The sequence below is a fragment of the Sus scrofa genome, chromosome 6, assembly GCF_054392235.1.
Source record: "Sus scrofa isolate SSC_HxYL_T2T_F1_AM1 chromosome 6, Sscrofa_HxYL_maternal_Yorkshire_Landrace_v2.0, whole genome shotgun sequence".
Taxonomy (NCBI): domain Eukaryota; kingdom Metazoa; phylum Chordata; class Mammalia; order Artiodactyla; family Suidae; genus Sus; species Sus scrofa.
This window is the reverse complement of record NC_139388.1, coordinates 58,509,959-58,533,255: the sequence shown is the minus strand read 5'-3', so window position 1 is coordinate 58,533,255 and position 23,297 is coordinate 58,509,959. Positions and strand designations below refer to the sequence as shown.

Genomic DNA, 23,297 nt, shown 5'->3' with positions numbered 1-23,297 from the left:
TGAGTGGGTTAAGGATCTGGGGTTGCTGTGAGCGATGGTGTAGGTTGCAGACAAGGCTTGGATCTCGAGTTGCTTCGGCTGCAGTGTAGGCCAGTGTCTGTAGCTCTGATTCAAACCTAGCCTGGGAACCTCCATCTGCCATGGGTGCGGCCTTCGAAAGCAAATACATAAATAAATAAATAAAATAATCTTTTTGTTCCTAATGTCTAGGGATAGAATTGATTTTGGTTAATCTTATATACAGAGAAAGGTAGCAGAGTACACCTCCCCAAGATATCCTCCTGCGGCACAAGGATCGTTTTTCTTTTCTTTTTTGGCTGTTGCGTGGCATGTGGAGTTCCCAGGCCAGGGATCCATTCTGAGCTGTGCTTGCAGCAAAGTGGGATCCTTAGCCAACTGTCAGGTCAGGGATATAATGGAATATTCGTCCCAGGCCTCCCAAGACGCCACTGATCCTATTGCGCCACAGCAGGAGCTCCACAAGGATCATTTTGAGCTGAAGACAGTTGAGAAGCAGATACAAGAAAAGCTCTCTGCACTTCCCCTATCTGCCTAAAAGCTGTATATAGATTTGTAAAGGCATTCCCTCTTCTCTTCCTGCCAGAAAGGACAGAAGTTATTAATAACTCTAGACTTTTTTTTTTTTTTTTGGTCTTTTTGTCTTTTCTAGGGCTGCACTCGCGGCATATGGAGGTTCCCTGGCTAGGGGTTGAATCAGAGCTGTAGCTGCCGGCCTATGCCAGAGCCACAGCAACGTGGGATCAGAGCCATGTCTTCGACCTACACTGCAGCTCACGGCAGTGCCAGATCCTTAACCCATTGAGTGAGGCCAGGGATTGATCCTGCAATGTCATGGTTCCTAGTCAGATTCATTAACCACTGTGCTACGATGGGAACTCCAATAACTCTAGACTCTTATCAACCCAGACACAACACCCAAAGAATCTGTATAATAACTCTACTAGCCAGCCCTTATTCTCCATTATTTCCCTTGTATATTGGCTTTCTTACAATTTGCCACCCTAGAAATGCAAGGTCATTTTTCTCTCTCTTGTAAACTGAGACATAGTAGTGATAATAATAATTTCCATGTATTTTATGACTGTCTAGTTATCTTTTTATTGTTGGTTTCTATTTAATTCCCTGTGGTCAGAGAGTATACTATGTATGATTTCAGTTCTTTGAAATTTGTTGAGACTTGCTTTATAGTCAAAGATTTGCTCTTTTTTAGCGAATGCTTCATATATCTAAAAAGAATGCATATTCTGCAGGTCATGTCATGTCATGTCAAGTTTGCTAAACATGCTGTTCAAATCTTTAATGTCCTTACTGACTGTTTCTTTTACCAGTGACTGAAGTCTATGTGGCTCTTTCCATTTCTCCTTTCAATTCTGTTGGTTTTTACTTTCTATGTTTTGAAGCTGTATTATTAGGTATATACAGGTTTATTTTACTTATTTATTTATTTTTATTTTTCTCATTTTTGGGCCACCCTGTGGCATTATGGAATTTCTGGGCCAGGGATCAGATCCAAGCTGACCTAAGCCACAGCTGTAGCAACACCACATCCTTAACCCTTTGCATAGATTTAGAACGCTTGTATCTTCCTGGTGAATTGACCCCTTATCATTATGAAATATCCTTTTTTACTCTTTTTGTTTTTCAGTCTTTTTGTCTTTTTCAGGGCTGCACCTGTGGCACATGGAGGTTCCCAGGCTAGTGGTCCAATCGGAGCTGCAGCTGCCAGCCTACGCCAGGGCCACAGCAATGCAGGATCCAAGCTGCATCTGTGACCTACACCACAGCTCATGGCAACACCGGGTCCTTGACCCACTGAGCGAGGCCAAGGATCGAACCTGCATCCTCATGGATGCTAGTCAGGTTTGTTAACCACTGAGCCACAACGGGAACTCCTCCCTTTTCACTCTTAGCAATGCTTTTTGGTCTGACACTTTGATATACAAAATAGGTACTCCAGCTTTCTTTTTGTTATTGTTTGCACAGTATACCTTTCCCATCTTGTAACTTTCCATCTTTCTGTGTCATTATACACACACACACACACACAAACACACACACACACACAAATGTATTTTTTTGGCTGCACTTGTGGCATATGGAAATTCCTGGGCCAGGGATGGAACCCAAGCTGCCACAGAGACAGTTCCAGATTCTTAGTTTGCTGTGCCACAGTGGGAACTCTTGTGTGATTATATTTAAGATGTGTCTCCTGTAACAGCATATAGTTGTTTTTGTGTATGTGCTCTGCTAATCTTTGACTTTACAGAAGTTTTCAGTGAAGTATATATCCATGTAGAAAAGTCCATAGGAGTTCCCATGGTGGCGCAGTGGGAAGGAATCCAACTAGGAACCATGAGGTTGTGGGTTCGATCCCTGGCCTCTTTCAGTGGGTTAAGCTCAGCTGTGAGCTGTGGTGTAGGTTGCAGAAGAGGCTTGGATCTCACATTGCTGTGGCCGTGGCGTAGGCCAGCTCCATTTCGACCCCTAGCCTCGGAACTTCCATATGCCACGAGTTTGGCCCTAAAAAAGCCAAAAAAAGAAAAAAAAGAAAAGCCCATAGATAATCGGTAAATTTACAGAAATTGAGTGTACTTGTATTTTTTTTTTTTTTAAGGAGAAAAAGATAGCTGTAGTGCTTTGCCAGGCAAAGGGGGCCACAGCAGGCTAATACCTCAAAGTCTGTGCCCAAGTGTACGTGTATTATCAGAACTCAGATCAAGAAACAACACGCTACCAGCCTCCGAGAATCTTCCTTGTGGCTCCTTCCATCTCTACTCTCTGCATGGGTACCCCCTACCCTTCTTTCTAACAGTATAGATTACTTCTGCTTGTTTTCATACTGCATAGAAGTGGAACCACTTAGTTATATACTGTTTTCTGATCTGGTTCTTTTACCCGGTATTTTGTGAGATTCAGCTATACTGTCGCATATAGTTTTATTTATTTATTTTAATTTTTTTAGGGACACGCGCATGGCATATGGTAGTTCCCAGGCCACGGATCCAACCTGCGCCACAGCAGTGACCTTAGCAGCTGCAGTGACAACACCAGATCCTTAACCCACTGAGCCACAAAGGAACTCACTTCCTTTTCCTTTTTTTTTTTTTTTTTTTTTTGGTTTAAGAGTCAGCTGTCAGTCCTACTACCATTGCCTCTTTGAAGGTGTCCTTTTCCTTTGGTTGCTTTCAAGATTCATTGTTGTTTTAGGTTTTCATAGGTTTTAATATGCCTAAGAGTGGTTTCTTTGTGTTTATTCTGCTTTGAGTTCCTAAAGCTTTAATTTGTGAGTCGATGTCTCGTCAATTTTGTAAAATTTTTTTTTTTTTTTTTTTTTTGCTTTTTAGGGCTGCACCTGTGGCATTTGGAGTTTCCCAGGCTAGGGGTCTAATTGGAGCTGTAGCCACCTGCCTGCACCACAGCCATTGCACGTGGTATCCAAGCTGAGTCTTCAACCTACACCATCGCTCACAGCAACTCAGGATACTCAATTCGCTGAGAGAGGCCAGGGATCGAACCTGAGTTCTCATGGATACTAGTCAGGTTCGTTACTACTCAGCCACGACAGGGACTCCCTGGTTCACCTATGGATGCACACTTCCATTGTTCGATAGATGGGGAAATATCAGGTATGGTTAAGGTTTATGGAGTTCTTATCAACTGTCAGAGGGAGTAGACTTGTCAGAATATTCTACCTAATCAAAACAGGTAGATGGGAGTTCCCGTTGTGACACAGTGGAAACGAACCTGACTAGGAACCATGAGGACTCAGGTTCGATCCCTGGCCTCACTCAGTGGGTTAAGGATTCGGCGTTGCCCTGAGCTGTGGTGTAGGTCGAAGATATGGCTCAGATCCCGCATTGCTGTGGCTGTGGTGTAGGCCGGTGGCTACAGTTCTGATTGGACCCCTAGCCTGGGAAGCTCCATATGCCACAGGTGCGGCCCTAAAAAGACAAAAATAAAATAAAATAAAATTAAAATAAGTAAATAAGATTTGATGACTACTTGAAAAAAAATTTTCTGTTTAAGCCATAAGCCACCTAGTCTGTGGTGTTTCTTACAGCAGTCCTAGCCAACATATTCACTTACGAACAATATGCATTAAGCATGGAAATCGTTGTCAATGGCGGGAAAATGAATGGGCACGGGGGATGGGGAGAGAAGATATAAAAATACGAATCGAGATCTCATATCATCCATGAGGACATATCAATGTTTATTCAGAATAATCAAAAATCTGTTTCCCATCGTGGGTCAGTGGTTAACGAATCCAACTAGGAACCATGAGGTTGCGGGTTCCATCCCTGGCCTTGCTCCGTGGGTTAAGGTTCTGGCACTGCCGTGAGCTGTGGTGTAGGTCACAGACATGGCTCGGATCCCACGCTGCTGTGGCTGTGGTGTAAGCCAGCAGCTGTAGCTCCAATTGGACCTGTAGCCTGGGAACCTCTGTATGCCACGGTTGCGGCCCTAAAAAGAAAAAAAAAAAAAAAAGAAAGAAAAAAAAAAAAAGATGCTGTTAGCATGTAAGCTGAGAGTCAGGGAATGAGAAAATAAAGAGTGAAGATGGGGTGTGGTTGTAAGAGACGGGGCCGGAAACACAGACTTGGGGGCTGGAGATGACAGGGTCTAGACCTGTAGTGGGCATAGTGGCCACCCAAAACGACCACCCTCTAATTCCTGATCCAGGTGGGCCCAATACAAACCCATGAACCCTTCAAAGCAGAGAACCGTCTCTTTCTGCAAGAGGAAGAGGAAGCCATGGGGAGATGGGGCAGAAGGGAAATTCAGAGATTCCACGTATGAGATTTGAAGTGTGGGATCCACATGCAAGAACCGGAAAGAGGCCTCTAGGAACTCAGGGTAAGTGGCCCCAGGTGACATCCAGCAAAGAGGCAGGGATGTCAGTCCAACCCCAAGGGACACGATTGTGCCAACAACCTGAATGATCTTGGAAGCACCGTCTTGCTAGAGCCTCCAGATAAGAACCTCTCTGTCCTGCTGTACAGCACAGGAAACTGTAGCTAATCACTTGCTATGGAACATGATGGAGGGTAATATAAAAAAAATGTATATATATGTGTAACTGGGTCACTTTGCTGTACAGCAGAAATGGACAGAACATTGTAAATCGACTATAATAAAAAATTAAAAAAAAAAGGAGTTCCTGTCGTGGCTCAGTGGTTAACGAATCCGACTAGGAACCATGAGGTTGCGGGTTCAATCCCTGGCCTTGCTCAGTGGGTTAAGGATCTGGCATTGCCGTGAGCTGTGGTGTAGGTTGCAGATACAACTCAGATCTAGGGTTGCTGTGGTTCTGGTGTAGGCCAGTGGCTACAGCTCCAATTCAATCCCTAGCCTGAGAACCTCCATATGCCGCAGGTGTGGCCCTAAAAATACAAAAATAAAATAAAACCAAAGTAAGCTTAAAAAAAAAAAAAAGAACCTCTCTGGCTAACACCTTGATTTTGCCCTTGATACATGCACAGAGTACCAGTACTATCCTAGATTTCTGACTTACAGATCAGTGAGAGAGTACATTTGCACAGAGTCATTGTTTGTGGTCATTTGTTGCAGTGACAATAGAAAACTAACACAGAGGCAGAGTGGACAGAAAGGAGTCAGAGTTGGCAGTGGGAGGGCAGCCGGAGCTGGAGGTGACAGGCTTGGAAAGCGCGGATGGGGCTGGAGGTGCCAGAGTCACTCAGTCAGAAGTCAGTGTCTGAATGAGAAAACTGAGCCCGGAGACAAGAACTAGTAGCTCAGCCAGAGGTCAGGCTCAAAGCTAGGGTTGGAGGGGACCTGCCATGGCTTGGTTGGCTGAGGCTTGGGACATATTGCAAAAGAAGACAGTGCTGGTGGATATAAGAAAAAGTTTAATGGAAATGGAGCTTGGGGTGAAATCTGGTGGTGGTGGGGGTATATTATATGGAGGTGTTCCGCTGTCCTCGCTCCTATAACTGCTGGGAAGGTCTGAGGATATAAAGGAAGTGGGTCTTGCGAGCGGACAGCTTGGCATGGGAGGGGCTCTGGGTCCTGTCTTCGAGGACATCCTCGTGGGTCCCCTCTCGGAGCCCATCCCGGATGGCCTGCAGGCGGTGTCGCTTCTCACTAAGCCATCGGCTGCCCTCCTGAGCATCCTGGTGGGACCTCCGCCGTGGCAGTTTCATGATCCAGAAGGCTACTCGGGGATGGGGTTCCGGGTGGAAGCTGTCCACGGCCTTCGGGACAGGCGCCAGGGCCTCCTTCTCCTCTATCTTGGGTACCTGGCGAAGAGGGACAAGGAGACCCTCTCAAATTCCAAACGGCAGCCTCAGGATGCTCAGTCCTCCTGGCATATTCAACCCACTTTTCCACCTGTGGGATGCTTTGGGCATTAGAAGCTTGCTTTGCTGTTTACAAAGCACTTGGGTTTATAAGAGCTTTAGAATTAAAAATACTCTGAGGTTTATAGAATAGTCTAGGATTGAAAGCACATTTTGGAGGCTTCAGAAGCACTTTAGGATTAGGCATCCCTTGAGGTTTAGAAAGCAGTTTGAAATGTACAAAGCACTTTGGGATTAAAAGCTCGTGGCTTTATTAAAGAATCATGACAGGATTTCCCGTTGTGGCTCAGTGGTTAACGAATCCGACTAGGAACCATGAGGTTGCGGGTTCGATCCCTGGCCTTGCTCAGTGGGTTAAGGATCCGGCATTGCCGTGAGCTGTGGTGTAGGTTGCAGACACGGCTCGGATCTGGTATTGCTGTGGCTGTGGTATAGGCCGGTGGCTACAGCTCCGATTGGACCCGGCCTGGGAACCTCCACATGCCGCGGGAGCGGCCCAAGAAATGGCAAAAAGACAAAAAAAAAAAAAAAAAAAAAAGAATCATGACAATTGCAACATGTGGTCCTTGATTGAACCCTGGATCAAAAATCAAATCAACTTTTTTTTTTTTTTTTGGTCTTTTTGCTATTTCTTGGGCCGCTCCCTCGGCATATGCAGGTTCCTAGGCTAGGGGTCGAATCAGAACTGTAGCCACCGGCCTACACCAGAGCCACAGCAACGTGGGAACCGAGCTGAGTCTGCAACCTACACCGCATGCAGCTCACCACAACGCCAGCTCGTTAACCCACTGAGCAAGGGCAGGGACCCAACCCGCAACCTCATGGTTCCTAGTCGGATTCGTTAACCACTGCGCCATGCCGGGAACTCCCAAATCAACTTTTTTGAAAGTTCGTGTTGAGGCTCAGTGGAAACGAATCTGACTAGCATCCATGAGGACACAGGTTCGATTCCTGGCCTTGCTCAGTGGGTTAAGGATCCGGCGTTGCCGTGAGCTGTGGTGTAGGTAGCAGACGCAGTTTGGATCCCGAGTTGCTGTGGCTGTGGTGTAGGCTGGCAGCTACAGCTCTGATTAGACCCCTAGCCTTGGAGCCTCCATATGCCACAGGGGTGGCCCTAAAAAGACAAAAAAGAAAAGTATAAATAAAAAAAAGTAGCAATAAATCAACTTTTTTGGACAGCTTTCCATCCAGCTGGGGCATTTGACTGTGGTCCTTGCCACTCAAAGTGAGGGCTGTAGACCAGCAGCTTATGCAAATGAGCCTAATTCCATCCCGCCCTACTGAAACTGAAATCTGCATTTCAGTAAACTGAGGTTTGAGAAGCCCTAGAGCAGATTGTTAAGGGTTGAACTGTGTCCCCCCACCCTCCAATTCCTATGTTGAAGTTCTAATCCCCAGTAGTTCAGAAGGTGATCCCATTTAGAAATCGGGTCATTGTAATTTTCATTAGTTGAGGTCAGAGTTCCCGCTGTGGTACAGCTGGATTGGTGGCATCTTGAGAGTGCTGGAATGCAGGTTCAATCCCTGGCTCAGCACACAGTGGGTTAAGGATGCCGTGTTGGAGTTCCCATTGTGGTGCAGTGGTTAACGAATCTGACTAGGAGCCATGAGGTTGCGGGTTTGATCCCTGGCCTTGCTCAGTGGGGTAACGATCCGGCCTTGCCGTGAGCTGTGGTGTAGGTTGCAGACGCGGCCTCGGATCCCACGTTGCTGTGGCTCTGGCGTAGGCTGGTGGCTACAGCTGCGATTCGACCCCTAGCCTGGGAACCTCCATATGCTGTGAGAGCAGCCCTAGAAAAGGCAAAAAAAAAAAAAAAAAAAAAAAAAGGATGCCGTGTTGCCAAACCTGTGGCTTATGGGGTGGCACCTGCAGCTCGGATCTGATCCCTGGCTGTGAAACACCATAACCCAAAAAGATGAGGTCATTAGGGCAGGTCCTAATCTAATATGATTGGCATCCTTAGGCCAAAGGGAAATTTGGGAGTTCTCTGGTGGCACATCGGGTTAAGGATCTGGCATTGTCACTGATGTGGCTTGGGTCACTGCTGTGGTGCGGGTTTGATCCCTGACTGGGAAATTTCCATATGCCTTGGGTGCAGCCAAAAAATAAATTAAAAAAAAATTAAAAAGGGACATAGAAATGCACATAGGGAGAACCTGTATGAGGATAAAGGCAGAGATGGTGATGATGCACCTGCATGCCAAAGAACGCCAAAGATGGTTATGGAACCACAGGCAGCAAGAGGAGAGCCTGGAATAGATTTCCCAGGAAGGAAGGAACCAACCTGGCAGGACCATGATCTTGGACACGGAGCCTCCAGGAACTATGGGACAATCAAGTGTTTTTTGCTTGTTTATTTGTTTTGGTTTTTTTTTTTTTTTTTTTTTTTTTTTTGGTGTTTTTAGGGCTGCACTTGCAGCATATGGAAGTTCCCAGGCTAGGAGTCAAGTCGGAGCTGTAGCTGCCGGCCCATGCAACAGCCACAGCCACAGCCACGCTCAGATCAGAGCCATGTCTGCGAACTACACCACCGCTCACAGCAATGCCAGATCCTTAACCCGGTGATCAAGGCCAGGGATCGAACCTGCATCCTCATGGATACTAGTCAAGCTCATTAACCACTGAGCCATGACAGAAGCTCCGAGTCAATTCATCTTTTCCTCCTAAACTATAGAAAATGTTTGGGCTTGGATACTTTTAGGGGGCAGGGGTGGGTCCTAACCTTCCAGTTACCCTCCAAGCTCCTCTCTTCTGGATCAATGGATGCTACCACCTTCTCAGAGATCAGCACCTCTCCTGTCTTGTTGTCGGTCACCTGTGAGGACAGAGCAGAGAGGGAGAACGAAGCCGCTTTCCTCTATTGCCCCTTTCCCGAAAGATACTGCAGCATGAGGGATCTTGGGGTGACTCCAAAAAGGACTTCCTGGCATAGACACCTTGTCAATCTGGAGGTGGCTGGAGAGAGTATTGTTCCCCAGCCTGCGCTCCTGGTTCTCTTCTTGGTGGTAGTTCCTGGGGAGGCCCCGGAAGTCCATTGGGGCAGAGAAGAAGCTGTCCATGCCCCGCAGAAGGTCATCCTGGGGCCGGAGGAGGAAATCGGTGAGCTGCTGGAACTCCAGACTCCCCAGGACATCTGCAGCCTTGTCAGAACCCCCTTCCCTCTCTGCCCTCTGACTCTCAGGGCTTAACCAGCTTACCTCCTGCCCCCATCTGTCCCATTACTTTCCTATTCCTGCCCCCTCATTTGTCTTCTGTCTCTCTGTCCCCATTCCCCTCTCCTCTTGTCTCTCTCTCTCTTTCTCTGCTTGTCTCCCTCCCTTTTTTCCTCTCGGCCTCCCAGTCACTCGCTGTCTTTTGACGCGTTCTCTTCCTATCTATCTTTCTACCTGGCCGTGACCCATCTCCCTACTCTGTTTCCCTGAACCCCTTCCAGCCCTCGGTCACCATCTGCCCCTGTCCTTCTCTGCTTTTCTTCCCCCGCGTCCATGCCATCGCTCACTTTCAGAAAAAGCCGGGTGAAGCCTTGGAGTAGACTGCGGAGGCCTAGAAAACCCGAGGAGCTCTCCTGGGCGTCACCATCGCGGATCGGGGCTGCAGTGGAGGCGGGCAACGAGGCAGAAGGGAGCAGCAGCAGCAGGACCAGCGGGTGCCACATGGCGGGGCGGGCCGGGAGCCTGTGGCAAGCTCAGGGGTCAGAGCCCCTCCATCCCCGATCAAGGCCCCGCCCCCTAAGCGCCCAAACCCTCGCCCTAGAGGACGACCCCTTCCGGGCCCAGGAACTCCTCATACCCCGCCCATTTGCCCCCTCCTCTTACCTTCCACTCCAACCCCCTCCATGAGTCAGGCCCCGCCCCCCCTCCCAGGACCGCCTGATACTGGGATCTCAATCCTCTCCTTCGCCAGCGTTCATATCCACATCTCTTTCATATCCTGGTCTCATTCCTCCTCACCTTCTCCCACGCCCCGCCCCTTCTTCTGGGCGCCGCCTTTATACTACACCACAGCCTGGTCCACCGGACTCTCAGGCTCCCGCAGTCCAAGGACTGTTATATCTAAACAGTTCTGGTCTCGAGCCTAGGCCGGATTACCTGGGGCGTTGGGTGAGCTCCGCGAGCCCTGGACTCGGCCCTATTTGCTTGACCACGCCCCCATCTGCTGACCTCACCCAGGAGCCGGGCCCTCTATTGGATAGTCACGCCCTTAAGGGAAGAGCCACGCCCTTAAGGGAAGAGCCACACCCTTTAAGCCAAAGCCCAGCGTACTTTTCAAGCACACACCCCCATAGTCAGACCACGCCCCTGTCCGTTGACCTTGGCCTTGGAGACCCAGTGTTGCCCGCATTCTCCGATCGTGCCCATCTTGCCGCAGTCTTGCTCCAATTGCAGATGGCCCCGCCCCTGACTTAGAGCCACGCCCGCACACCTAGGCCCCACCTAAGAGCCCCAGATCTTGCCCCTAGTGCCCTCAGTTCCACTAGTCTGCTGATGAAATGCCCTACTCTGAACAGTCCTTCTGATTCGTCCACTGCTTAATTTTCTTTTTATCTGTCTGAGTTTCTCCACATCCCTTCCCATCTTCTCCAGGTTTTGAAAGGATTAACGCGCTCAATAGAAGGCTATGTAGGGACGCTGAACACGGAGCCCTCTTGCTACCACTGAAAAGCTCCGCCCTCTCGGGAAACCCTAAATCCAGTCCCGAGTCCCATCTTCCAAGGAGCCCGGAATCCCGGCTCCCCTCTACCTCAGGACCTCAGAGTCTGGACCCCAGCCCCTCTAGTCCCGAATTTGAACACTTAATCCTCATCTTTAAGGAACCTTTTTTTTTTTTTTTTTAATTTTAAGTGGCATGTGTAAATTCTAGGACCAGGGATCGAACCAGAGCCGCCATAGCAGACAAGGCATGTAGTCAGCCACAGAGGAAGCCCAAAGGGCCTTTTTAAGGGACTCTTATCTCTCTCTTCAGGCACCGAGGCTCTCTCCTGGTCCTGGGACACCAAATACCTCTAGTCCACTATCGCGTGTCCATGAGAGTCTCCATCTCCGTGAACCTCTAATAAACTCCCAGTCGTCTTGCCTTCCACCCTTAACTCTCAGGAAGTCACAAGGAAAGCAATCAATGGGGGGGAAAAATCAATGGAAATCGATAAAAAAAAAATCCAGCCTTATACTTCAATCCTGAAAAATGCACTTGAGGGTTGAACAGGAAAGTTTCTTTTGTTTCTTTTTCCTATCAATCGTTCCCGCACACACACAGCTGGGTAAAGCCAGGTGTCCAGGCCTCCAGACCCTTCCTCTCTAGACCCAGGAATCTTGGCCCCCAGTCCCCCCTCCCTCAGATCCAGGTTTCCTGGCCCCCATCAATCCTCCCTCAGACCCCTGAATCCAGACGCCCAAGACCCCTCCTCTCTCAGGGATCCTTCTAAGCACCAGAATCTGGACGTTCTCACCAGGCCCCAGCTAGACTTCACCTTTTTTTGCCAAAGCAAAAATCTTCCCCTAAATTGTCACCGTCGGATCCCCCTTCCCGCTGTCCGGCGCCCGGACCCGCCCCCCCTCCGGTCCCTCCCACTTTTCCCAAACAAAGCTCCCGGGCAACTTTCTCCCTCGCAGCGCCCCGCCCGCCCGCGGCTCCCCAGCCCCAGGCCGGGAGGTAGGAAGGCGCCGGCGGGAGTCGGGGATTCTGCATTTGGGTGTGTGAGTTGGGGTGGGCAATTATGCGTTACGCTTTGAGGTGTTTGTGGGCCCATCTCTGAACTGCTGGCCGCCCTCTTCTTTACCGGGGGTGGGCCCGAGGGTGCGCTCGTGACCGAGGCTAAGTGTGGAGTTGGAACTTTCGCCACACTCGGGGTGTTTGCTGATGGGTCTGAGTTTGAGACTGTGCGCCTGGGAATGGGTGAGGGCTGGGGACTCTGGCGGGTGTGTGCGCCTGAGTGTGAGTGTCTGTGGAGGTGTCGGTTTCACGTGAGAAAGGACCCCGGGCTTGTTTCTGACCGAATTGGTTTGTGTGTGTCATTTGTGGGCGCCTGGTCCTCCTCGTGGAGAACGGAGGCCTCCTGGGTGGCCGAAGGTGGGCTACGGGGCTTTCTGGATCTTCAGTCTTGTCGCTTTGGAGGTTTGGGGCCTGGGGAGGGGAGTTAGGGGGGACTTTTCTGACTCGGCTCCTCCGTCCCTTTGTCTGGCCACATGGGGGAGAGCTGGGCTGGGGTTTTGGCCTACGGGGGTCCTGACCGCCGCAGCGCCACTGGGCTCGGCCTGGGGTCTTTGTCTATCTCGGCCGGGGCTCCGGGGTCCAAGGGAGGAGGGGGATGGGGGCCTGGACTCTGGGGTCCTGGGAAAGCTGTGGAAGACGTGGAGCCGCCAGGGAGGCGGGATCTGACTGTATTGGAAAAAGTTTTCCCCCCGTTCCCGGCCTCCGGAAAGTCACTGGGAACTTGAGTTGGATCTGAGCCCACAGTGCCGGGGGCGGGGGATGGGGGGGGAGGGGAACGGGGGGAAGGGGCGGGGCTGGGGCCGGAGGGGAGGTGCCCTCGCCGGCCAGCCCCTCCCCTGATGGGGGTTGTGGGAAACTGGGGGAGGGGACGCCTGGGCCCTTTGTTCTGGCGCTCCTGATGGCAGAGCGCCCCCGCCCCCCAGTCTGTGGTGCTGTGGGTCTTTCCTGGTCTTGGCTGGAGTTTCTTCCCTGAGTCTGTCCCTCTCTCTCTGGGTCTCTGTCCCCTACTCTCTGGGACTCTGTCCTCTCTCTCTCTCTCTCTGAGTCGCTGTTCCTCTCTCTCTGGATCGCCCCTCAGCCTTACTCGGGCCTGGGCCCCTCCTTCTTTTCTGGCAGCTGCTGCTCACATCCTAGCACCTGTTCTGGGGGAGGGACTGAGCAGATTTCACCCACACCCCCCCTTCCCCTCAACTAGGCCCTGACGCCTGTCTTCTTTAAACCAGTAATCCATACCCAAAGTTTCAGCCCTCGTGGGCCCTAGGCATTCCTCCGGGGTCTTAAGACTTCATCACAACCCCGGCTCCCTTGAAAACACAGAGGATAATGTTCTCACCCTAAGCTTCCCCAGAAATCCAGCCAACTTTCTCCCCTAGGACCTAAAAGTCAAGGCCCCCCCCAGGCTCTTGCTTCCCTCAGACCTGGGAGTTCGGCTTCCAGCCCCCTCCTTTCTCAGATCCAGGGGTCCAGGCTCCCAGTCCCCTCCTCCCTCAGGCCCCAGGATCTGGGTACCCCTGCCTCCTCCCTCGGACCCAGCTCTCTGCACCCCCAGCCCTCCCAGCCCTGAGGTCCCTCTGGGTGGGTTGTGGGAACCTTGGTGACCTCTGTGTTCCTCCAGGCCCAGATGGGGGAACCCCGGGCTGGGGCCCCCCTGGACGATGGCAGCGGCTGGACAGGAAGTGAGGAAGGAAGTGAAGAGGGCACTGGTGGCAGTGAGGGGGCTGGGGGAGATGGGGGCCCAGACGCCGAGGGTGTCTGGAGTCCAGACATCGAGCAGAGCTTCCAGGAGGCCCTGGCCATCTACCCACCCTGTGGTCGGCGGAAAATCATCCTGTCGGATGAAGGCAAGATGTATGGTGAGTTCATCCTCTCTTTTTGCCTTGGCCCCCGCTGGTTAATACAAATATTAGATAACAGGAGTTCCCTGGTGATTCGACGGATTAAGGATCAGGTGTTGTCACTGCAGCAGCTCAGGTCACTGCTGTGGTGTGATTCTAACCTCTGGCCCTGGGAACTTCCATATGCTATGGGTGTGGCTCCCCAATAAATTAAGCAACATTGGTGGAGCTGTAAACACTGTTCACATAAAAGCACGCTGTATCCTCACAGTGACTCAGGCAGGGGCTAGCATCACTGTTTGCACAGATGAGGAGACCAAGGCCCAGGAAGGCTAAATGATTTGTCAGAGGCCACACAGAACAAGCTTGTGGCAGAACTGGGATCTGAATCCGGGCAGCCGGGCTCCAGAGTGTGCAGTCATAATTCCTCTCCCATATAGCTTCTGGGTTGCTGTGGATTTCTGGGAACTGTTCCTTCTTGCTCCTTCCTCCCAGTCCTCACTGTTGGGAAGTTCTGCTGAAGGTCTAACTCTCTTCCATCTTTGACCCTTCAGGTCGGAATGAACTGATCGCCCGCTACATCAAGCTGAGAACGGGGAAGACCCGAACTCGCAAACAGGTCTCAAGACTGACTTGGGGGCTTCTGCTTGGGGCGGGCTTGTTTTCTCAGGGCCATCTGATTGGCAGATTCAGGTTGGAGGAGGGGTTTGTTCCTGTGCTCTAACCATGCCTGTTCTGGTATAGTTCTCTTAGCAGTTGCATGAGAACCAGAGGGTGAGACCAAAAGAGCCAAAGAGAGGTGTTCTCTTGTGGTGCAGTGGGTTAAGGATCTGGCGCTGTCACTGCAGCGGCTGGGGTTGCTGCTGTGGAATGGGTTCAATCCCTGGCCCAGGAACTTGTACATGCCACGGGGTCTGAAAAAAAAAAAAAAAGAGAGAGAGAGAGAGAATGGAGAAAGAAATAAGACCTGGGTTTGCTGGGGCTGGGGCTGATCAGCAGTGTTAGTGAGAAAAGAATAGCCTTCATAAACACATCTGTGTTCTTATGCTCTAAGACAGCTCTGTGTTTGTCACCTGTCATGTTTCAGCAGCTCCGTGGGTCACCTGGAGGGAGCAGCAGGGGACGCAAGGGGCAAGTGGCTGTGGCCTGACTCTGCTTCTCTGTTACTTCCCTCAGGTCTCTAGTCATATCCAGGTTTTGGCCCGAAGGAAATCGAGGGAAATCCAGTCCAAACTCAAGGTAGGATCGTGGCAGACACCTTGGGAGGGAGACAAAGACCCTGAGAGATGGGGACAGGGACCCAGAGAGAGGGAGACAGGGACCTGGCTGGAGGGCTCAGAGAGAGAGAGAAGGCAACAGAGATCCAGAGAAAGGGGCATAAAGAGACCCAGGGTGGGGGACAAAGCCCCACAGATGGGGCCCGAGTCACACAGAGAGGAAGACAGAGTGGGGGAGCAGAGACTCAAGGTGGGGGTTAGCGGCCCAGCACGGGTATGGATAGAGAGCCTGGGTTGGAAGGGTTTCACAGAGAGAGGGGGCCAAGATTTAGCTTTCGGACAGGCAAAAAGGGTTGGGCGTTGGCCTTCTCCTCTGGCTCCTGCTGTCCTTGCCCTCCCTCTCCACACCTCTCCTCTAACCATCCCTCTTTTTGCTCTGCCTGGTCCTCATGGACTGTTCCCTCTTGTGCCCTGAGGATCTCCTCTTCATCTTCCGGTTCGTCTTCCCATGTGACCTGACTGCACTTCCGGTGCCCAGGCATCTCCATTTCCGTTCAGAGATGTTCATATCCCTTTTCTTTTTTGCTTCCTCTGGATTTCCTGGTCCCTCTTGACCTAAGACCCTCATTTTCTACTCCTCCAAGAGTGGGTCTTTTCTGCCTCTTCCTCAGGACTTGGGGACCACCACTTCCTGTTCTTTTTGTTCCCAGAAGCCTCTGCTTCCTTTTTTCTTTAAGTCTGAAAACGTTCACTTCCGGTCTTTGGTCTTTTCCTGGACCTCGCTTCCCCCCGCCTCTGTCCCCTCCAGCCTGGGAACCCTTCACTCTGTCTTGTGGGTCGATCTAAACGTCTCACTTCCTGTTGCCTGTGTATTCAGAAGCCGTCACTTCCGGCTCTTTCTGAACCTAGAAACCTTAGTGGCTGCCTTTTATTCTGGGCAGGGGGACCCCTTTCCCCTTCTAGGCCTGGCCTTCTCTACTTTCCCTATTCATCCGTTCCTTCCCCTGGCTCCCTTTGCCCGGCTCAGGGTGGCTGGGCTGTAGGGTTGGGAGGGCAGGAAGGTGTGTGTGTGGGGGAGTCCAGGCCTCATTTCCTAAATCATGTTTTCTTTCCTCCTTTGGCACCCTCCCCCACCCCCATGGGCAGGCCCTGAACGTGGTAAGTCCCCCTACCCATCCTCCCACCCAGTCTCTTACCCAGACGTCCCTGGGGAGGCCAGGAGGGGCAGGGGGCTGTAGTGAGCGGGATTTGGACCCTTTCTCATTCTTTTGCCTTGGCTCCCCAGCTCTGCATCTCCCCAGGCTTGCCCTGCCCTTTCACTGTCCCACCCTTCCTGTATTCACTGGGACTCCCCAATAACACGGACCTCCAACGTTTCCTCCAGGACCAGGTTTCCAAGGACAAGGCTTTCCAGACAATGGCCACCATGTCCTCCGCCCAGCTCATCTCAGCACCTTCCCTGCAGGCCAAACTGGGTCCTGCTGGTCCTCAGGTGGCCTGGGTTGGGGATTGTGGGGTTCAGGGCTGGAGGGATGGGTTCATAATTTCAGCAGAAAATTGATTAACCCTGACCCCTTCTTTGTCTCTTCTTCAGGCACCAGAGCTTTTCCAGTTTTGGTCGGGGGGTTCTGGGCCCCCTTGGAATGTTCCAGAGTGAGTACTTGTTTGTTTGTTTTTGCTTTTTAGGACCACACCAGCAGCATATGGAAGTTCCCAGGCTAGGGGTCGAATTGAAGCTATGGCTGCCAGCCACAACCGGAACTCCTAGAGCAGGGGTCTTTATCTCCTCTCTGAGTCAGAGGAAGAAAATGGGGTCCAGAGGTACATGGAAATGTCCTTTTCAGCTGCTAGAGAGCCCTGAGGGTGACAGGATATGTTTCTAGTCTAGAAGAATAGAAATGGCCCCAGAGGCTCATGGGAAATGGAGCTTTCAGCCCAGAGAGGAGACAGTGGGTCCAGGCTGGGCATTGGTAGGGCAGTGTGGCCTCAGGATGGTGAGGCAGGAGCATTGAGGGTGTCATCAGACGAAGAATAAAGTGATGGGCTGTGGGATCCAGGCTGGGAGAAAGGAAAGTTCATTGGGGAGGTGTGGCTGGATCGGGACATGGAAAAGGGTCAGAGCAAGTCCCTGGGGGCCGAAGGAACCACAGGTTTGCAGGGGAGGGGCTTGAGCTGGAAGGAGGGTGCTTTAGCAAGCATCACACTGGGCACTGGGGTCCCACCTTTTATGGAGCTGATGGTCGATCCGGGGAGACGACTGTTAATTGAATCGTCACCTACATAAACGCAAAATTGAAATGTGCAGTGGTATGAAGAGCTGCTGCAGGTTCTGGGGTGAGGGAGAGAGTTCTAGGGCTTTCTCTGAACAGGTAACATTGAAGACTGAGTAGGACTTAGGTATTTCATGAGGTTGGGACTATTTTAGGCAGAGAAAACGGCAGGTGCCAAGGCCCTGAAGTGTGAAATCTTGGTGAATTCCAAAATACCAAAAGAAGTATTAAGCCATTGTCTGATCAGTCAGATGTTTATTGCTTTTATTTTTTTCCTTTTTTATTTATCTTTTTAGGGCTGCACCTGTGGCATATGGAGGTTCCCAGGCTCGGGGTTGAATCAGAGCTGTTGCTGCCGGCCTACGCCACAGCCACAGCCACGCCAGATCTGAGCCGCATCTGCGACCTACACCACAGCTCACGGCAACACCAGATCCTTAACCCACTGAGCGAGGCCAGGGATCGAACCTGCAACCTCATGGATCCTAGTCAGATTCATTTCCCCTGCGCCATGGTGGCACCTCCTGCCTCTTTCCTTCTTGCTGACCCCCAGCTTCCTCTCTCCCTCAGCGTGAAGCCATTCTCGCAGACACCGTTCTCCCTGTCACTGACTCCTCCATCTACTGACCTCCCAGGTAAGAAAGCTGTTCTCCGCTCTCCCATTTTCCCTCTCTCTTCTCAGCCTCAACTGCCTTTCCTTCTACTTTCCATTAATCAGGATACTTTTTTTTGTGTGTGCTATTTAGGGCCATACCCGCAGCATATGGAGGTTCCCAGGGTAGGGGTCGAATCGGAGCTACACCATGGCCAGAGCAACACGGGATCCAAGCTGCATCTGCGACCTACACCATAGCTCTGGATCCTTAACCCACACAGCAATGCTGGATCCTTAACCCACTGAGTGAGGTCAGGGATCAAACCTGCATCCTCATGGATACTAGTCGGGTTCGTTAAACACTGAGCCACAATGGGAGCTCCAGGGGATACATTTTTCCTGGGGTCCAGCTTTTGAGGCAGTGCCTTTGGCGGTATGGATAGATAAGTGGCATAATTTTAGTGGTGAAGAGCACGGCCTCTGTAGAGGCTAGATATACTGGTTTGTGTTCTGTCACTTGCTACCCTAAAGGACATTGGGGAAGTGTATTAATCAAGATTCTTTCAGCTGCAAGTGACAGAAACTCAAATCAAGGTAGATGACCTCTCCCCAGAAAAAGGGAAATGTATTGGTTCAGGTAACTCATATTTCAGGAGTTATGGCTTCAGGCATGGTTGGATCCAGGGGCTCAAATGGTAGCATTGGGACTTGCTTGTTTCTGTTTTTCTTCGTGGTGGCTTCATTCCCAGGCAGGCTCTGCCCATCCATGCTGATGTGGTTCTAAGAACTCGCACTGGTGAGCTCTCAGTTTCCACAGATTCATCACTTGGCTTTTGACTGCAAGTAGCAGAGTATCCAAATTAATAGTGCCTTAAATAGGAAAGGCTTTAATGATTCCACATAACAAAATGTCTGGAGGTGGGCTGCTTCTGTGCTGGCTCTGCAGTTCAGCAGTACCAGGGCTGGCATCTCTATAGATCTTTTGGCTATCATGACTCCAGGCCTTACATCCAAGCAGGACTTGGCCAGGGCCAAAAGCTTTCTCCTCCCAAAGTTCTGTCTTTTTCATTCAGGAAGAAACTCCTTCCCAGAAGCCCCCCAGCAGATTTCCCCTAACGTCTCATTGGCTAGGACTGTGTCACATGGCCACCTCTAGCTGCAAGGGAGGCTGGGAAAGTGAGTATTTAGCTTTTTCAGCTTCTAAGTGGAGGCAGGCAAGAGAGAACAGTGCTTGATATATTCAGTAAATGTTAGCAATTTTTATTGTTTGCTCTTCTTTCTCTCTCTTTAGGGTACGAGCCCCCCCAAACCCTCTCACCCCCTGCTTTGCCCCCACCTGCCCCATCACCTCCAGCGTGGCAGGCTCGGGCTCTGGGCACTGCCCGGTTGCAGCTGGTAGAGTTCTCAGCCTTCGTGGAACCACCGGATGCAGCTGACTCTGTGAGTGCAATTTTGGGACAGTCGCTGGGGGGTTTTTGAACGTAGAGGGTTATAGGAAGGGAAATCATAAAGCAGAGCTTCTCAAATTTCAGCATGTATTAGAATAACCTGGAGGGCTTGTTAAAACACAGATTGCTAGGCCCCATCCCTGGAAATTCTGATCTCAGGAGGTCTGGTGTAGGACTTGAGAATTTGCATTTTTAGCAAGCTCCCAGGTGATAATTGATACTGCTGGTCTGGGTACCACACTTTGAGAACTACTAGAATAAAGAAACTGGAAGATCATGGGGTCATGTGTTGGGTGGGTCAGAAAAATCCCCCAGGACATCATTTATTCATTCATTAAACTTTTTTGAGTGCCTATGGTGTGCCAGGCTTTATGGTGGATCCTGGAAACCTGGACAAGATCTGTTTCTAGGTGTGAACTTTCCTGGCCTAGGATGGAGACAGATGCTGTATTAGGGTGGGCTGACTGTTAGAAATAACTCCCAACCCTCAGGGACTGAATGTCACAGAAGTTTCTCACTCCTTTCAGTGTGGCTGCTAAACAGCAGGAGCCTTCTGTGTAGTGATTTGGGGAATACAAGCTTCTTCCATTTTGTGGCTCTGCCATTTTCTAGGGCTTCAGAAGATGCTGCTGGATGCTCTGCATCTGGCTGGCAGATGGTGGAAGGGAGAGAGTCAAGACTTGTGCAGATTTTATGAGTCTGGCTTGGAAGTGGCAACTGTCAGGTCTGCTCACATCCCATTGGACAGAACTTAGTCATGTGATCATGCCTGACTACAAAGGAGCCTGGGAAATGTAGTTTAGCTGTGTGAAAAGGCACTGGGGTTTGTGAACACAGCTGTCTCTGCCACAGCCACCTAAACACCAATGCTATCTATAGTGGTCCTGGTCAAACCCAATCCAATCAGGTTAAAACCCTCCCATCTCACTTGGACCAAAAGCTAAAGTCCTTTCAGTTGCCCACAAGGCTCTACATGATCTGACCCTCATTCCTGCTGTTCTTACCTCTTGCCTTCTCACCTTTGTTTACTCTGCTCTGGCCACATTGGCCTCCATGTCTTTTTTTTTTTTTTTTTTTTTTTTTTTTTTGGTTACACCTGCAGCATGCGGAACTTCCCTGGCCAGGGATCCAACCTGTGCCACATCAGTGACAACACTGGATCCTTAACCCACTGAGCCACCAGGGAAGTCGCCTCCATATCCTTTTCAAACCTGCCAGGCCCCCTCAGCATCTGCTGTTCCCGCCTCGGCATGTGCTTCCCCCCACTAGCCCAGCTGCAGTTTTTCCCTCCATTCATTCAGCTCTTTGCTTATCTTTTCACACTGGCTTTCCCAAACCACCTTGTGGAAAATGCCAGCTGCTGTCATTCTTGACTCCCTTACTACACTTTATTGGGGTTTTTTTTTCAGAGCATGTATCACTCTCTGAAGTTGATATTATTCGTGGAACGATTTTTTTTTTTTTTTTGTCTTTTTTTAGGGCCACACCCATGGCATATGGAAGTTCCCAGGCTAGGGGTTGAATCGGAGCTACAGCTGCTGGCCTACACCGCAGCCACAGCAACCTGGGATGCAAGCCGCGTCTGTGACCTATACCACAGCTCACAGCAATGTAGGATGCTTAATCCACTGAGCTGAGGCCAGAGATCAAAGCTGCATTCTCATGGATACTAGTTGGATTTGTTACCACTGAGCCATGATGGGAGCTCTGAGAAGGGGAATGTTTTCAGGGGTGGGACCAGAAATGACAAGAACAGGAACAAATAGAAAGCCCCGATATGGGGAGTTACTGTCGTGGGGCAGTGGAAATGAATCCAACCAGGAGCCATGAGGTTGCAGGTTTGATCCCTGGCCTCTCTCAGTGGGTTAAGGATCTGGTGTTGCTGTGGCTGTGGTGTAGGCTGGTGGCTGCAGTTCCAATTCAACCCCTAGCCTGGGAACCTCCACATGCCACGGGTGCTGCCCTAAAAGGACAAAAAGACCAAAAAAAAAAAAAAAAAAAGTCCCGGTGTGGGCTGTGTGGATTCCCATCCTTCCATTCATCCGTCCATCCATGGAACATTCACGAACACCTGTTCAATACAGGGCCAGGTTGAAAGGGGGTGAGCTTTGGCTTAGGGGCACTGGGAAGCCATGGGGGATTATGAGCAGGAGAGAACCAGCTCTGGAGCCCTGTGAGTGATGAACTGGAGGGAGAGATTGGAGGTTGGGGGGCCAGGGAGAAGGCTGGGGTGAGGCTAGGAGAGGGCAGCACTGAGGACGGAGAGCAGGGGACAGGGCAGAGAACTGGGCAGTCGGAACAGGGCTTGGGGACTCAGGTACTGTGGGAATAAACAGGCGGCAGGGAGAGGAGACAGGCCCCGGCAGCTGGGCCGAGTGGAACAGCCAGCAGGAGCTGTGGCGATGGTGATGGTGTGGGATGGCTTGGGCGGTAGGCCTGGGGGCCCAGCCCGTCTCCCACTCCTCACCCACGGCCGTCCCTCCTCAGTACCAGCGGCACCTGTTCGTACACATCAGCCAGCACTGCCCCAGCCCTGGAGCGCCCCCCCTTGAGAGTGTGGATGTCCGGCAGATCTATGACAAATTCCCTGAGAAAAAGGGCGGGCTGCGGGAGCTGTATGATCGTGGGCCCCCCCACGCCTTCTTCCTGGTCAAGTTCTGGGTGAGTCCCTCCCCGCCCCCCCCCGAAACAGAAGTGCTGCAAAGTCACGTGATCCTAGCTAAGGCCTCTGGCTCTAATGGAGATAGTCAGTCTCAGGACCTAGCGGGGCAGCCTGGGCCTTATTAGTCCTCGTGGCTCCTTAGCAACAAGGAGTACGGTGGGGAACTTCATGCACCCCAAATCCCACTAGACCTGGCTGTACCCGGTCACATGACTGACATGGCCCTGGGGATTGGCTGGCATCCTTTCAGACGTCCTTATGCCCCACCTGACCACACCAAGCCTCGTTGCTAAGGAGGAGCCTCTTCCCCTTATCAAAGGAGTCCTGGTGTTTCTGGTCGCCAAAGAGGGGTCGAGAATTTGATGGGTTCCACCAGACCCTGTTGCTGGAGAATGTCTGGGCTTGAGGAAGCCGTGGAAGGAGCTAGGGGTTGGCTTTGTAAAGCCTTGCATTCACGTAACAGTCATTTATTGAGCACTTACTATATATACATCGACCCTGTGCCAGGGATGTGACTGTGAATGAGAGCCTCCATCTTGGGCCTTTCTCAAGCTCATTTGGTTCGGTGTCCAGTACACCGACTGATACTACAGGGGTTCAACACTTAGGGGGTGCCAATGCTTATGGTAACCCAGGCTGTGGAAGGATCTATATACTCTCTGAGAAAGCAAGCCTGTAGCCACCATGGTTATAAAGATTCCGATGTGTGAAGTGGAGGCCAGATAGCTCTGGGGATCTGCTGCTGGGGTCTTAGGTGTTGGTTGGGCTTAAGACAGACCTCATAAGGTGCCAGGTCTGGATAGCAACCCTTTAGAAGCCCAGTATCTGAAGGGATGGAGGGGAGTGGCCGGGAAGGCCTTTAGTTTGGCCTGGCTTCACAAGACCCTGTTGTCTGGGTGATGGATGGAGTCAGGCCTCTGAGGAGAGGCATGAACCAAACTGGAGAAGGACCTGGCCAAGTCAACAACTAAAGTTAGAAGGAAACTAAAGAAGTGGAAGAGCTGTGCCTCCCAGGAAGGTGACCAAGGGGCTCAGACCAAAGGTGTGATGGCGTCTTTGGCTTCTGTAGGCTCCACTTGGCCTAATGGATTACCGGTCCACTCCGCCACTGGGGTCATGGAGGGGTCTGACCTCTGAAAATCAGCTGAAAGGGCTTGGGAGTTTTCGAGTGGCGTCAGGCTTCCCTGGGCCTCACCTGGCTCTGTTGCTAGGGAGTAGC

The 23,297-nt window shown here is 51.2% G+C and overlaps 2 protein-coding genes across 34 annotated transcripts in view; one reads left to right on the top strand and one right to left on the bottom strand.

Annotated features, from left to right (window-relative positions):
- Window positions 1–5,871: 5,871 nt before the first annotated feature.
- DKKL1 (dickkopf like acrosomal protein 1) lies at window positions 5,872–11,895 on the bottom strand. 5 transcript variants are annotated; one of them, XM_021094734.2, is made up of 5 exons: window positions 11,810–11,895; window positions 9,842–10,016; window positions 9,279–9,419; window positions 9,065–9,157; window positions 5,872–6,281 (listed from the first exon to the last, which is right to left on the bottom strand). In XM_021094734.2, exons 2-5 carry the CDS (start codon window positions 9,995–9,997, stop codon window positions 5,970–5,972), a joined length of 702 nt encoding a protein of 233 aa, XP_020950393.1. In that variant the 5' UTR covers window positions 9,998–10,016; window positions 11,810–11,895; the 3' UTR covers window positions 5,872–5,969. The 5 variants fall into 5 exon arrangements, with proteins under 5 accessions (XP_020950393.1, XP_020950392.1, XP_020950390.1 ...); XM_021094733.2 differs by lacking the exon at window positions 11,810–11,895 and adding an exon at window positions 10,293–10,484; XM_021094731.2 differs by lacking the exon at window positions 11,810–11,895 and adding an exon at window positions 10,431–10,484.
- Window positions 11,896–11,908: 13 nt separating this feature from the next.
- Window positions 11,909–23,297, top strand: part of TEAD2 (TEA domain transcription factor 2) — a 14,147-nt gene continuing 2,758 nt past the window's right edge. For 3 of the 29 annotated variants that reach the window (XM_084961723.1, XM_084961717.1, XM_084961715.1), the window contains exons 1-10: window positions 11,966–12,234; window positions 13,667–13,904; window positions 14,441–14,505; window positions 15,063–15,125; window positions 16,250–16,261; window positions 16,488–16,595; window positions 16,698–16,756; window positions 17,944–18,008; window positions 19,260–19,408; window positions 21,904–22,077. In XM_084961723.1, coding sequence (XP_084817849.1) covers window positions 12,199–12,234; window positions 13,667–13,904; window positions 14,441–14,505; window positions 15,063–15,125; window positions 16,250–16,261; window positions 16,488–16,595; window positions 16,698–16,756; window positions 17,944–18,008; window positions 19,260–19,408; window positions 21,904–22,077 — 969 coding nt within the window. In that variant the 5' untranslated portion in view covers window positions 11,966–12,198. Of the gene's footprint in view, window positions 12,409–12,934; window positions 13,025–13,666; window positions 13,905–14,440; window positions 14,506–15,062; window positions 15,137–16,249; window positions 16,262–16,487; window positions 16,596–16,697; window positions 16,757–17,943; window positions 18,009–19,041; window positions 19,145–19,259; window positions 19,409–21,903; window positions 22,078–23,297 lie in introns of those variants that run through there. The other 26 variants (XM_084961735.1, XM_084961730.1, XM_084961724.1 and 23 more) reach the window with 18 other exon arrangements.